Genomic DNA, 12,168 nt, shown 5'->3' on the forward strand with positions numbered 1-12,168 from the left:
GCAAATTGACACGGAAGTAAAAACTGTACAACAATGTTCAAAAAAATCGCTTTAAAAAGAACTTTTTGGCAAAAAAAACCATCGGTAATTTCACTTGCCCTTTGAAACATAGATCGTTTGGACATAATGAAATTCTTCTGCCGAAGGAAATTAATCGCTCTTTCAACTGACCTCTCCTATTCCGGGGTCCGAACATTTGTGCTGGCTTTTAAAAATTCTCGAATATTGAATGTTTGTGATACACAAAAGTTTTCTTGTTAACATTTTGTGATTGTCGCTGTTTTAAAGTATAATATATAATATAATGTCGGGACACCTTTTTCACACACGGTCGGTTAGCCCCATGGTAAGTTATTTATTAACTTGTGTTATGGGTGCTAACACAACTGATAAACTACATATAGCTACATATATACATATTTATAAATAGATATCATAACACCCAGACCACAGCCAACAAGCATGCTCATCACACAAATGTCGACCGAACCGGGAATCGAACCCGGGACCTCAGGTTCGGCGGTCCGGCATGATGACCATTGCGCCATCGAGGTCGTCAAAAAAAAAAAAGTCTTTGTTAATTGCGATGAATTAGATAAAGAAGTTCTCAAAACTTTTTTGATCTTAAGAATTGAAATTGAAGATGTGTTTGATAACTCGAGATAATATCGAAAAAGCTTATTAAAATACTTGCAAATTACTTCAGTTTTACTTAGTTATAAATATTGCTTTAAACAACACGAAGATTAGTTTTTAGTCATTTCTATTTTTATTAATAAAACAAACAATATTTCGAAAATTTTTTTAAACGTACTTCATCCTACCACTCCTAAATATTATTTTCTCACTAACTTCACAACTACATCTCACAAACCCACATTAGTCATTCTACAACATTTCAAAGTCAAAACGAATGCACTAAAAGTTTGCATCACGGACATATCACGGAACATTAACGCTGGAAGTGAAACGCGGATGTTAACCCATTTAGATGCAAGTGGGGACGTTCGTTAATCACGCCTCTCAAGTGCTGTGACGTTTCCATTTAAGTTCAACATCTCTGACGCTTTTCTTTCTGATGCTAGAAGCGGGAAATTCGTTTATTTGTATTCGCGTTCTGGAAACGTATACATGATGAGTTTGTTAAATGTTGTTGTTGTTTTCAATTAATTTAATGAAAATTTCAAACATTGTTTTAGATATATACTTCCCCACTCAGTCATTTAATGATTACTTAAGCCATTCCTTGGTGAAGGATTTGTATGACATTCCGTCACTAAGGAGTGACTTAAGTAATCATTAAATGTCTCTGAGTGGGGAGGATAGATCTGTTTATCTTCTTTCAATGTGATCAGTATATAATTTTTTGAAGGTTTCAGTTTCTTGCTCCTATTTAAACATTTAAGTTACTACTTATTTACTAAAATCAAATTACTTTACTATCTACTAAAATAAAATAACAGCTTATAATTTAGATTTCTCCATCATCGGTTGCCCCTCTTCATCCACATTATCCTCGGGAGGTGGATCGTTCCATTCTGCCTTCTCAGCAGTTCCGAAGATCACGTAGATCAGGTTAGTAACGAAGTACAGACCAGCTGCCATGAAGAACACCTGCCTCCATAGGTGTACGTCATTCTGTACAACAAAATAAAACATTACAAACTTGAATCTTAAGTTTGGTAAATATATAACTTAATTACAGTAAAATAAGCAATAAATAATAATAAATAAAAAATAATAGGTAGGTACATTGCTTTCCTTTTACATGTCTTTACGTAAGGTTAGGTTGTCTTAGCAATATTCTAACCCAAAATATAAATACGAAAGTAACTCTGTCTGTCTGCAATTCACATCAATACTACTAAACCTTTATAAATACTTGTTACAAAGAGTCTTGAGCGTAATAATAGACATATGCGACTTTTTATCCATGTGCGCTAAGTAATTCCCATTAAATGAATAACAAAGAGATTGAAGTACTAACCACGTCAGTAAGTATACAGCCAATAATCAGAGGGGCAATCGATGATCCGATGTTGGACATAAAATTGCTGATACTGATCATTGTACCTGCGAAGTTCGGTGAAATATCGATGTGGTTAATCTGAAAAAGGTACGTCTTTATCAGATTTAAACTGTCACAATAGGAAATGACGTAGGTATACGATATTGTTCTTAGCAATTGCTAGAACTTCTATGATAAGCAAGCAACATATTTGTATTGGCTCTTGAAACTCCTTACCTGAAATCCGAGATGTGCTGATATTTTGAATGCGCACGTGAATATCAATATAGATTCCACTATGTAAATATTTTTGGGTGCAAAAGCTAAAGCTATTAGTCCAATGGCGGCTGGTATATTACCTGCAATCATAGCAAAATAAACATTATTTTAAAGATCTTTGTGACAACAACGTTTATACTTTCTGCATCCCCAAACTTACCTAAAGAGTTTGCGAATTTTCTAGTATTTGTAGGACTGAGAATATTCTTCACAATCAGCATATCTGTCATCCAACTGAAGAAAAAGTTAGTGAACCACATCACCAGGAACGGCAAGGCAGTCAGAAGACCGTTCTGTAAGTTTTGTAGAACATGTATATGAACAATTTTCTCCTAGTTTGTTTTATATAAAAAAGTTCATTTACCGCTTTTATATTGACTCCCATAATTTTATCTAGATAGGCAGGAACTTCGGAGTACAGTGTGAGCTGGCCCCATGTTTGTCCAAAGTGAGCTATTATGATAGCGTAAACTCCTTTGTGACGGAAGATTTTTGACCACGGTACTGGCATTTTCTGAAAAAATATACATATATATATTATTTATCTTCTTATAAAGTTATAATTACTTATATTCAGCCTGTTATAGAGGTAAGTAGTAGGTCTATTACCTTTGCCTCGTCGCCAGTCCCAAGTTCATCTTCCACATATTTCCTCTCACCCTCAGATATTTTTGGGTGCTTAGCTGGGGTATCAGCCGCTAGCCAGAATAGAATGACCGCTATAATTCCTGATAGTATCCCATAGAATCTGAATATACCAGGCCAGCCTAATGATGAAGAGGATATGAAGCCCGTCATTGGTAGACCGAAAACTGTTCCGAGAGCTTGCCCTGGAAAAAAGGAAATTGTAAAGTAACCTGCATGATTCCAATGTATTAGTACGAGTCTTCAATATAAAAAATATTAATTGTCTTCCTGAATATACAAAGAATATTGTTGCTCGAATTACCTCCATAAACAAAAGCAGCCATTCGTCCCCTTTCCTGCATAGGTGCCCATTTGCCAAGAGAAGTATGCAGTCCAGGAACTATGCAAGCCTGACTAAGACCTTGCAATACTCGGCACATTGCCGTGCATATCCATCCACCCTAGAAATAATTGTATATGGTGCTTATGATAACTGTAACGATATTATATATTGCAAAAAAACTAGACATTCTGACTGGAGACTAAAAAGGAAACATGTTGCTTTAAACACAAATAAAAGAGGCAGACTGATGATGATGATGAGATAGGAGATACAAACGTTGAATTGACTGACAGATTAACGGACATGCATGGATCAACATAATTTCTTCAACAATGCCATCGAACTTACATAATAAGCAGCCAACGGCAGCAATATGGAGACCACGCAGTTGATGGTCATGGCCCCAGTCAGGAGGTACCTCGCTCCAAACCTATGAGCCAGTTGACCTCCAGGGATCTGCAGCAGCATGTAACCCCAGAAAAACGAGGCTATCACCGCGTCTTGCGTCTTCTTGTTCCAGTTGAATGTTGGATACTAGAACATGGAAAATGGTTTTAGTAGACCTATTGATTGGATTTGCTTTATAGGCCTGATTAGGGAGATGCATTCGACGATTTGTACTAATACTGTCTTCATTATATGTATACTTAATTAAAGTGCAGTTAATACTATAACGCTGTTATGCACATTCTTCTCTAATTGCCTTTGTTCTCAAATAAACAATGAATATCCGTAATATTAAACCAGCAGGTAAATGAGTAAATGACCAGAACTGTCGAAAGCAACCAAGTTTGCAATTGTCATAAGGAAATTATATATTCAGTTTTGCGCAAACGATTTCCTATAAACAGATTTAAAACTGTTGCGTGTCTCTTTGATACGGAAATAATGTATATTCCTGTTTCATTTGTTTGCATGATTAAATGCAATATTGCCAGGATATTATAAAATAGCATTTTTCATTCATTGTTTTACGCTGATTAGAAAAGAATAATAATACATGTTTGTAGCTACACAAGCTTTTATTTATTTTACAGGGAGGCTTGATTAAAACTGATGTACCTCTGTGGTTTATACTTACTGGTGGTATCAGCATCAATGCATTCAATATTCCTTCAGGTTTGAACTGATTATCTTGTTCCGTAGAGTTCAAGGCTGTTAAATTAGTCTCAGGTTCACCGTATTTCGTCATGGCTACCAGAGACACCCCCATACAAGATCTCATGCTGTAAGCTATGGTTAGAGTGCAGAATAGTATGAAACACTGCTGGTGGCGGTAGCCCCATGATGACACTGGAAATTGGAATTGAAATGGGAAATATAATCAAATATTACAAGGCCATTCCAAAAGAGAGTAATTTGTTAAAAATAAGCAATTAAACGAACATATATGAGATTGCTAAAACAATCAGTCGTAATAGGAAATCGTTTTGCATCTTATCAGAATGCTTAAAAAAAGTAAAGCTAGGCGACCTACATGCCAAATAAAAAAGTTAAAATAATTAAACCTTGAATGAGATAAAAGATAAGAATGATTCTGTAAATATGGATGCAGTGGCTGCAGAAAACAAAATTATGCAGATTACTTTCTTCAGAATTTTACACTTAAGTATAATATGTTATACCACATCAAGAGTAGCATAAATCAGAAAAAGAAAACTAATGCAACGAATTCAAATTCCAAACAAGAATTTGTAGTTAATCCCAGTATTATTTAAAACAATCAAAAAACTAATTTATTACACGCATAAATTCCAATTGAAATGAAATTTAACACAAATATGAAACTTTGGCAACATAAATAAACTTTAAGTCCACAAATGTAATTAATCTGTCGAGTGATAGCCACATAGTGCGAACTGAATTGCTCTCATCTGATTCGAAACTTCACAGACACATTCTCACAATTTATCAAAAGCTTATACTCACCTTTGAAATTGTTCTCTGGGACTTTCTCCATAACATTATGTCTTTCCACCATATTTATTCTATCCGAACTTGCCTTTTTACCATTCAGTTCATGGATAGTCAAAACTGCGTCATCCACTTTAGCGTGTAAAGTTCGTTAAAATACGTGTATATTTAATTTTGCCACTGCATCGTTATCATCCAAAACATCAACTACATATATTATAATCAATTTATCTCTCATCAACTTCTGGGAAACGACTTGCTCTATATTATTCACTTTTTCTTAGTAAGTATAGCTGTTAAATTAGTCAAACTGACGTACACTATTATTTGAATGCGTCTTTCATGCAAGTACCGAACAATTATCTAATTGTGAGGAATTATTCTTGTGTGCATTAGTGTCAGTGTTATCTTACGCAAATAATGTACCAAGTTCATTGCTACTGTTTGTAGGACTGGAGGGATATGCGTAATTATTTTTATCATATCATAATTTATTTAGTACATACCCATCATCGTAGTTCCTTTATCAAAATAAATAAAACACGAAGACCAAACGTTCATATATTTTTTTATTTTACGTAATTGTAATAATTAAATAGTAAGCTTCATGGCATCACATTATAGCTAAGAAATCATTTCTAAACATACGTATAGTTTCAGATAATTCTGGTTAACATAATTCACGCAAAATTATTTTATTTATAGCCACCAAATAGTCAACCATGCAAGGCAGCTATTAATTTTATTGCGTTATTTATGGAATAATCTTGCATTGATTTTTAAATCTTAAAATAAATCTACGACACCTCGGTCGCTATATCTAATTCTATCAGTCATTAACAATTTTACTAAAAATCTCTTATTTTCTTAACATTGTGATTCTTCCTTCTCCTTAATTCTATTTCCATTAAGTTTCTCCACCATGGGTTGACTCTCTTCATCAACAGGTTGTTCTTGTGGTGGGTCATTCCAATCAGCTTTCTCAGCAGTACCGATTACCACGTATACTAGATTTGTGATTAGGTACATCCCAGCCGACACAAAGAATACCTGCTTCCAGAGATTTCTGTCTGTCTGTGAACATGAAAATTAGTAAGTTATTAGAATTATAAATTCATCATTTCATTCACCATCACGCTGTATGTGTTCTGAAGAAATTAATTCAAATTAGGATAAGAAGATTGGAAATAATACTCACAACGTCAGTTAGTATGTAGCCTGTCACAATAGGACAGAACGATGCGCAAAGGTTCGATATGAAATTGCTCAAACTCATCATTGTGCCTGCATAGTTAGGCGCTATATCGATGTGGTTTACCTGTAGAAATCATTACATTTTTAGCACTTAAAAATTTTAATGGGGTTCAGTAATTTTTAAAGGAAAATATAACATCTTACCTGGAAACCCAAATGAGCAGCTATTTTGAAAGCGCAAGTGAAAACTAATATGGCTTCTACGATGTATATGTTTTTGGGTGCGTAAGCTAAAGAAATTAGACCAATAGCTGCTGGAATATTACCTGCAATCATAAAAGTTACTTTAAATGTAGTAATATCACATAGATGAAACAGGTAATGAATTATAATTGCTTACCCAATGAATTCGCAAACTTTCTAGTGTTTGTGACGCTCAATATATTCTTCACAATCAGCATGTCCGTCATCCAGCTGAAGAAGAAGTTTGTGAACCACATCACCAGGAACGGTAGCGCAGTCAGGAGACCATTCTAAATAATAATAAAATGTTTAATGCCAAGTTTCAAGCAATAATTGTAAGAACTGATGTTGATATAAATACCCCGTGTTCTCCAGGATCGCGAACAAAAACTCATGCCGCAATAACTTTAACTCTGTAAATCACACAAATATTTATTTCATTAAAACTGAGCAAGAGAGCTCAGCCACTACACTTACTTATACTAAAATAACTGCTTCTGAGCTGAAAATCAGAAAATAATCTTGACCTTCCATCTTTATTACACTTTGATGTAAATTCTTTTAAAACTTCGTAAAAACTTCAATTACCGCTTTTATATTAACTCCCATGACTTTGTCCATAAACGCGGGAACTTCTGAGTACAAAGTTATTTGTGCCCAAGTGTGTCCTACGTGTGAAATTATAATGGCGTACAGTCCTTTGTGACGTAAAATTTTCCCCCATGGAACTGCCATGCGCTGCAAAAAATTATATAAAAACTAGGTTAGTGAAATGCCAGATTAAGCTTATTTTAAAACTATTTTCCCTCGTAGCTTTTAGGCTTTGGACAATACGAGGAAACTTTAATGATGATAAATACTAAAAACCGGCCAAGTGCGAGTCGGACTCGTGCACGAAGGGTTCCGTAAATTACAGTTAAATCAACCTATCTCAAAAACTATAAGAGATACTTTGATCAAACCAAAAATCGTTGAAAGAGTTAATTAGCATGCATCACCTCTATTTTTTTTAGAATTTTATACCCCGTAGTTATAAAAATAGAGGGGGGGGGACATACTTTTTACGACTTTGAGAGCTGATATCTCAAAAACCGTTCACTTTAAGAAAAATGTTTTTTAGAAAACTTTATATCATTTTAAAAGACCTTTCCATTGATACCCCACACGGGTATGTACATCGAAAAAAAAAAATTCATCCCTCAGTTACATGTATGGGGGGCCCCACCCCCAATTCTTTTTTTTACTATTTAGTGTCATATTTTTGTAGCGGTTCATACAACACATATTCCCATCAAATTTCATCACTGTAGTACTTATAGTTTCCGAGTAAATCGGCTGTGACAGACGGACAGACGGACAGACGGACAGACGGACATGACGAAACTATAAGGGTTCCGTTTTTGCCATTTTGGCTACGGAACCCTAAAAATGGTGGTCTGCTTCAGAACTAGTTTAATTCATACCTCTCTGTGGGAGGCGCTTTTAAAGAGCGCGAAGCTTTTAAAATATGCACATTTTCAGAGATTTATGGTTATACTATGAAGTAGTTTTTTGTTGGGAAATCGTCAAGTATGAAATGCATTGTTTTATTTGCTAAAAGATGCCACAGCAAGCCATTGTTTCTTGACATATTTTAACAAGAATAAAACAGAAACAACAATAAACAACATTTCAACAATATTTTAATAGATGAACTTAAAACTATCTATACTATAATATTATAAAGAGGAAAACTTTGTTTGTTCGTTTGGTTGTAATGAATAGGCTCCAAAACTACTGGACCGTTTTTAAAAATTCTTTCAAAATTCGAAAGCTACATTATCCACGAGTAACATAGGCTATATTTTATCCCGGTACGGGCAGTAGTTACCACGGGACGCGGGTAAAACGACGGGAAAACGGCTAGTAGTACATAAACGCAACGTTTATGTACTACTCTTTAGAGATTTTTGCTTCAATGAATTCCTAAAATAAGATAGTCATAGTAGTAGTAAAATAAGATATCTTAGATTGTACCTTGTTCTTGTCACTAGATCCCAACTCATCCTCAATGTACTTCTTCTCCGCGGCTGATATCTTGGGATGCTGTGCCGGTGCATCAGCAGCCATAAACCATAGAAGAAATCCAATCATGCCTGAGACGAGACCGTAGAACCTGAATATACCAGGCCAGCCCATTGGAGATGATGCTATGAAGCCTGTTATTGGAAGTCCAAATACTGTACCTAGAGCTTGACCTGAAACAGGGTTTATTATTGAAAAGATGAATTGATAAGAATAATGCGAAAATAGTATCAGCTAAAGATGATGAACAAAGTAATTCATTGTGAAAAATTAATTCAATTGTAAACATCGACGTTATGGTAGAAGATTATTTATGAGTATGTCAATTTAATGTGAAATTACTCCAAATTGTATGGTAGAATCATACAAATTAATTGAAAATGACTAACCTCCGTAAACAAAGGCAGACATTCTGCCCCTCTCATGCAAGGGTGCCCACTTCCCTAGCGCTGTGTGCAAACCGGGCATGATACATGCTTGACTTAAACCTTGCAACACTCTGCATATTGCTGACAGTACCCAGCCACCCTGGTAAAATACGCAAAAGAAACAAAAATATTTCAATTTAAGAAATATCGGTTCCAAAAATATATCTAGATTAAGAAAATAACAAACTTACCACCAGGGCTATTTATTTCAACTGTCAAAAGTAAACATGTCAGTTTAAATAAGTAAGACAAAAGCATTTTGATACGTTGCTACTGCATCATCATCCGAGCCTTTTTCCCAACCATGTTGGGGTCGGCTTCCAGTCTAACCGGATTCAGCTGAGTACCAGTGCTTTACAAGAAGCGACTGCCTATCTGACCTCCTCAACCTAGTTACCCGGGCAACCCGATACCCCTAGGTTAGACTGGTGTCAGACTTACTGGCTTCTGACTACCCGTAACGACTGCCAACGATGTTCAATGACAGCCGGGACCTACAGTTTAACGTGCCATCCGAAACACAGTCAATGGTGTCTAAGATTTACTTAGAAAGTACATACAAACTTAGAAAAGTTGCATTGGTACTTGCTTGACCTGGGATCGAACCTGCGCCCTCATACTTGAGAAGTTGGTCCTTTACCCACTAGGCCACCACGACCTTGCTACTGCAAAATAACATAAATAGAAAGTCATTGATGAGCAATCAAGAATGACCATGATAAATGATCACAATGATTTCGAATAGAAATCTGATGCTGAGTTAAAGTGTACTCACATAATAAGTAGCGATCGGAAAGAGGATGGAAACCACACAGTTGATCATCATAGCGCCTGTAAGCAGGTACCTGGTGCCAAACCTGTGAGCGAGGTGACCTGCTGGGATCTGCAGCAGCATGTAGCCCCAGAAGAAGGAGGCGATCACCGTGTCCTGGACTTTCTTTTGCCAGTTGAAGATTGGGTACTGGAAATGAAAGAAATTTGTGAAGCTTAATTTGCTCTGATCTAGATACTGAAGGCAAAAAAACTTTTTGTGTTTTATATTTTTGTTTATCAAGCATGTGCATCCATTAGCACTTGGAAGATAAGTAAAGATGGACAACATGAGTTTAAAACGATTTTTAATAGTGTAGTACTTATTGTATTTCTATCAACCACAAGAACAACTACTATTTAAATTACAAAATCAAGCTATTCATTAAAAGCTTTATCTTTAATAACACTTACAGGTGCTACAACCATGAGGGAATTCAAAACTCCTTCAGTTTTAAATTCTACAGGTTTGCTATCGTTTCCTTTATCTTCGAAGTCCGTCATGGCGACCAAAGCGACCCCCATACAGGACCTCATGCTGTAAGCTATGGTTAGCGTACAGAATAGTATGAAACACTGCTGGTGACGGTAACCCCATCCTGCAACTAAAATATTAAATAAAAAATGTTATTTTCTTGTTATAAATCTATTCTGATATTGAAGAAAGGCTCATCTTTAAAACGTATAGTAACAATCTTAGAAACCTTTGTCTGTTTATCTGTGCGAGCTCAAATCTTAAAGACGGCTCAATTTTTGTTGCACCTATCTTACAAAACTCATAATTAACCAAAACCTATAATGTATCAAGTGCTAAAACAAATGCTACCAAAATAAATACAATGGCGTGAGTTTCGCCACTGGAGCGACCCACTGGGAGCATTTATTTGCGTTCCTATTCCAAGGCTGTGCATACTCTCACACACACATTTCCGTGTTTGTATAAAGTAGTAATGATATGCAAACAACTCGCTTTGGTCGCTGTTGACACTTCTTGCTTAGATTAGGGAGAAAATGTGACGATTCATAACCATGTATGTAATTATGGTATGTCAGATTAAATGAGACACGTTCCTGTTTTATCATAGCAATTATACTATGTTTGTAGCTTGGTTTGCTTATTACTACGTCACTAAAATAAATAACCTAATATAAAATGACAGATCTAAATAAATTTTATTTTAAACGTACCTTTGAATTTGGTTGCTTCGGTTTTATGATCCTGATTTTGAGTTTCTACATTGTCTTCCATTATTAATGTTTGAGTATCAAATAAATGTTTATTAAGTATTTTTCCTGATTACGTAGGTAATTTAAAATTACATTAAACTTTTAAAAACCGATGATCGTTTACGATAAAAAATATTTTTTTACTGGTCAGTTTAACGAATTAAGATTTGTGAAAACAAAAAAATATATTTAAACACTAGAGTTTTACGGAACGGTCACTTGGACTATTCCTTTATCAATTGGTTATTTGGAGCTCGTCTTTTAAACTAAAATACTAAGATATCAGTGGAAAAATTATGTACCTTTGGTTACGTATTATCATAGTTATCATTGAGCAAATACTTTAATTAAGACAATGCTACTGATGAGTACTGTGTGATACTATTGTCGCTTGACGTAAATAGCAAATATCCGCTTTTATTCCGGTTTGCACCAGAAATAATTGGCTATTTAGTCCTATGTAGTAGTCAAATAACAGGGGAGACTTAATGGTAGTGGTCAGCATTCACTATTGTCCGATTCCTGATTCAATTATTTCTATTTTTCTACCACAGGTACCGTGGCCGATTAACCACAGTTGATAATTAGAATATAAACATTTTTGGCATACCTCAAGAACATGTCTGCTGGTAATAGACCTAAGTACCGTTGCAATTGGTCAATTGCAAAATATTACGAAATCATATAAAATGAAACATCTGGTCAAAATAATAATTATCTGACATTCTTCCTTGCAGTGTAAATAAGAATGTTTTAGTGAATGGATAACGTCAACAATTATTTTAAGCTTGTTAAATTGAATACACATTTCGTATCTTTTATCAGAATTAGGGCATAAGATAGAAAGTACTGGGGTTCTGTACAAAACCGTTTAAATAATTATCGATTGGTTAGGTCCACAATGTTGAACAATTATTATGTGTTAGCGTAGACCAGCAGAAACATTTGTATGGTGAACACTGGAGAAAACACTGGTGGAATCTTGTATTTGCTTTCTTCCATATATTGTATCCATGTTGGTGTATAACTTT

General features: G+C 35.1%; 2 protein-coding genes across 2 annotated transcripts; both read right to left on the reverse strand.

Moving 5' to 3' along the window:
- Positions 1 to 1,440: 1,440 nt before the first annotated feature.
- On the reverse strand, positions 1,441 to 5,238 carry LOC124637545 (putative inorganic phosphate cotransporter). The gene is made up of 10 exons (XM_047174058.1): positions 5,187 to 5,238; positions 4,339 to 4,550; positions 3,606 to 3,791; positions 3,237 to 3,375; positions 2,897 to 3,117; positions 2,652 to 2,801; positions 2,448 to 2,580; positions 2,246 to 2,367; positions 1,988 to 2,107; positions 1,441 to 1,638 (listed from the first exon to the last, which is right to left on the reverse strand). The coding sequence occupies exons 1-10, from the start codon at positions 5,236 to 5,238 to the stop codon at positions 1,465 to 1,467; spliced, it is 1,509 nt and encodes a 502-aa protein (XP_047030014.1). The 3' UTR covers positions 1,441 to 1,464.
- Positions 5,239 to 5,723: 485 nt separating this feature from the next.
- Positions 5,724 to 11,395, reverse strand: LOC124637478 (putative inorganic phosphate cotransporter). The gene is made up of 10 exons (XM_047173986.1): positions 11,099 to 11,395; positions 10,325 to 10,515; positions 9,876 to 10,061; positions 9,062 to 9,200; positions 8,625 to 8,845; positions 7,197 to 7,346; positions 6,766 to 6,898; positions 6,570 to 6,691; positions 6,370 to 6,489; positions 5,724 to 6,245 (listed from the first exon to the last, which is right to left on the reverse strand). Exons 1-10 carry the CDS (start codon positions 11,157 to 11,159, stop codon positions 6,039 to 6,041), a joined length of 1,530 nt encoding a protein of 509 aa, XP_047029942.1. The 5' UTR covers positions 11,160 to 11,395; the 3' UTR covers positions 5,724 to 6,038.
- Positions 11,396 to 12,168: the final 773 nt, after the last annotated feature.

This window comes from Helicoverpa zea, chromosome 16, assembly GCF_022581195.2.
Source record: "Helicoverpa zea isolate HzStark_Cry1AcR chromosome 16, ilHelZeax1.1, whole genome shotgun sequence".
NCBI classification, from domain to species: domain Eukaryota; kingdom Metazoa; phylum Arthropoda; class Insecta; order Lepidoptera; family Noctuidae; genus Helicoverpa; species Helicoverpa zea.

Excerpts from the sequence above, each read along its gene's own strand:
- LOC124637545 (XM_047174058.1), bottom strand. The coding sequence starts at position 5,238 with ATGGTGGAAAGACATAATGTTATGGAGAAAGTCCCAGAGAACAATTTC. Across the intron at positions 3,118-3,236 it reads GGCTGCTTTTGTTTATGGAG|GGCAAGCTCTCGGAACAGTT; the intron begins GTAATTCGAGCA and ends CCTTTTTTCCAG. Across the intron at positions 1,639-1,987 it reads GCTGTATACTTACTGACGTG|AATGACGTACACCTATGGAG; the intron begins GTTAGTACTTCA and ends TTTGTTGTACAG.
- LOC124637478 (XM_047173986.1), bottom strand. The coding sequence starts at position 11,159 with ATGGAAGACAATGTAGAAACTCAAAATCAGGATCATAAAACCGAAGCA. Across the intron at positions 9,201-9,875 it reads TTCCGATCGCTACTTATTAT|GGTGGCTGGGTACTGTCAGC; the intron begins GTGAGTACACTT and ends GTATTTTACCAG. Across the intron at positions 6,899-7,196 it reads TGGGAGTTAATATAAAAGCG|AATGGTCTCCTGACTGCGCT; the intron begins GTAATTGAAGTT and ends ATTATTATTTAG.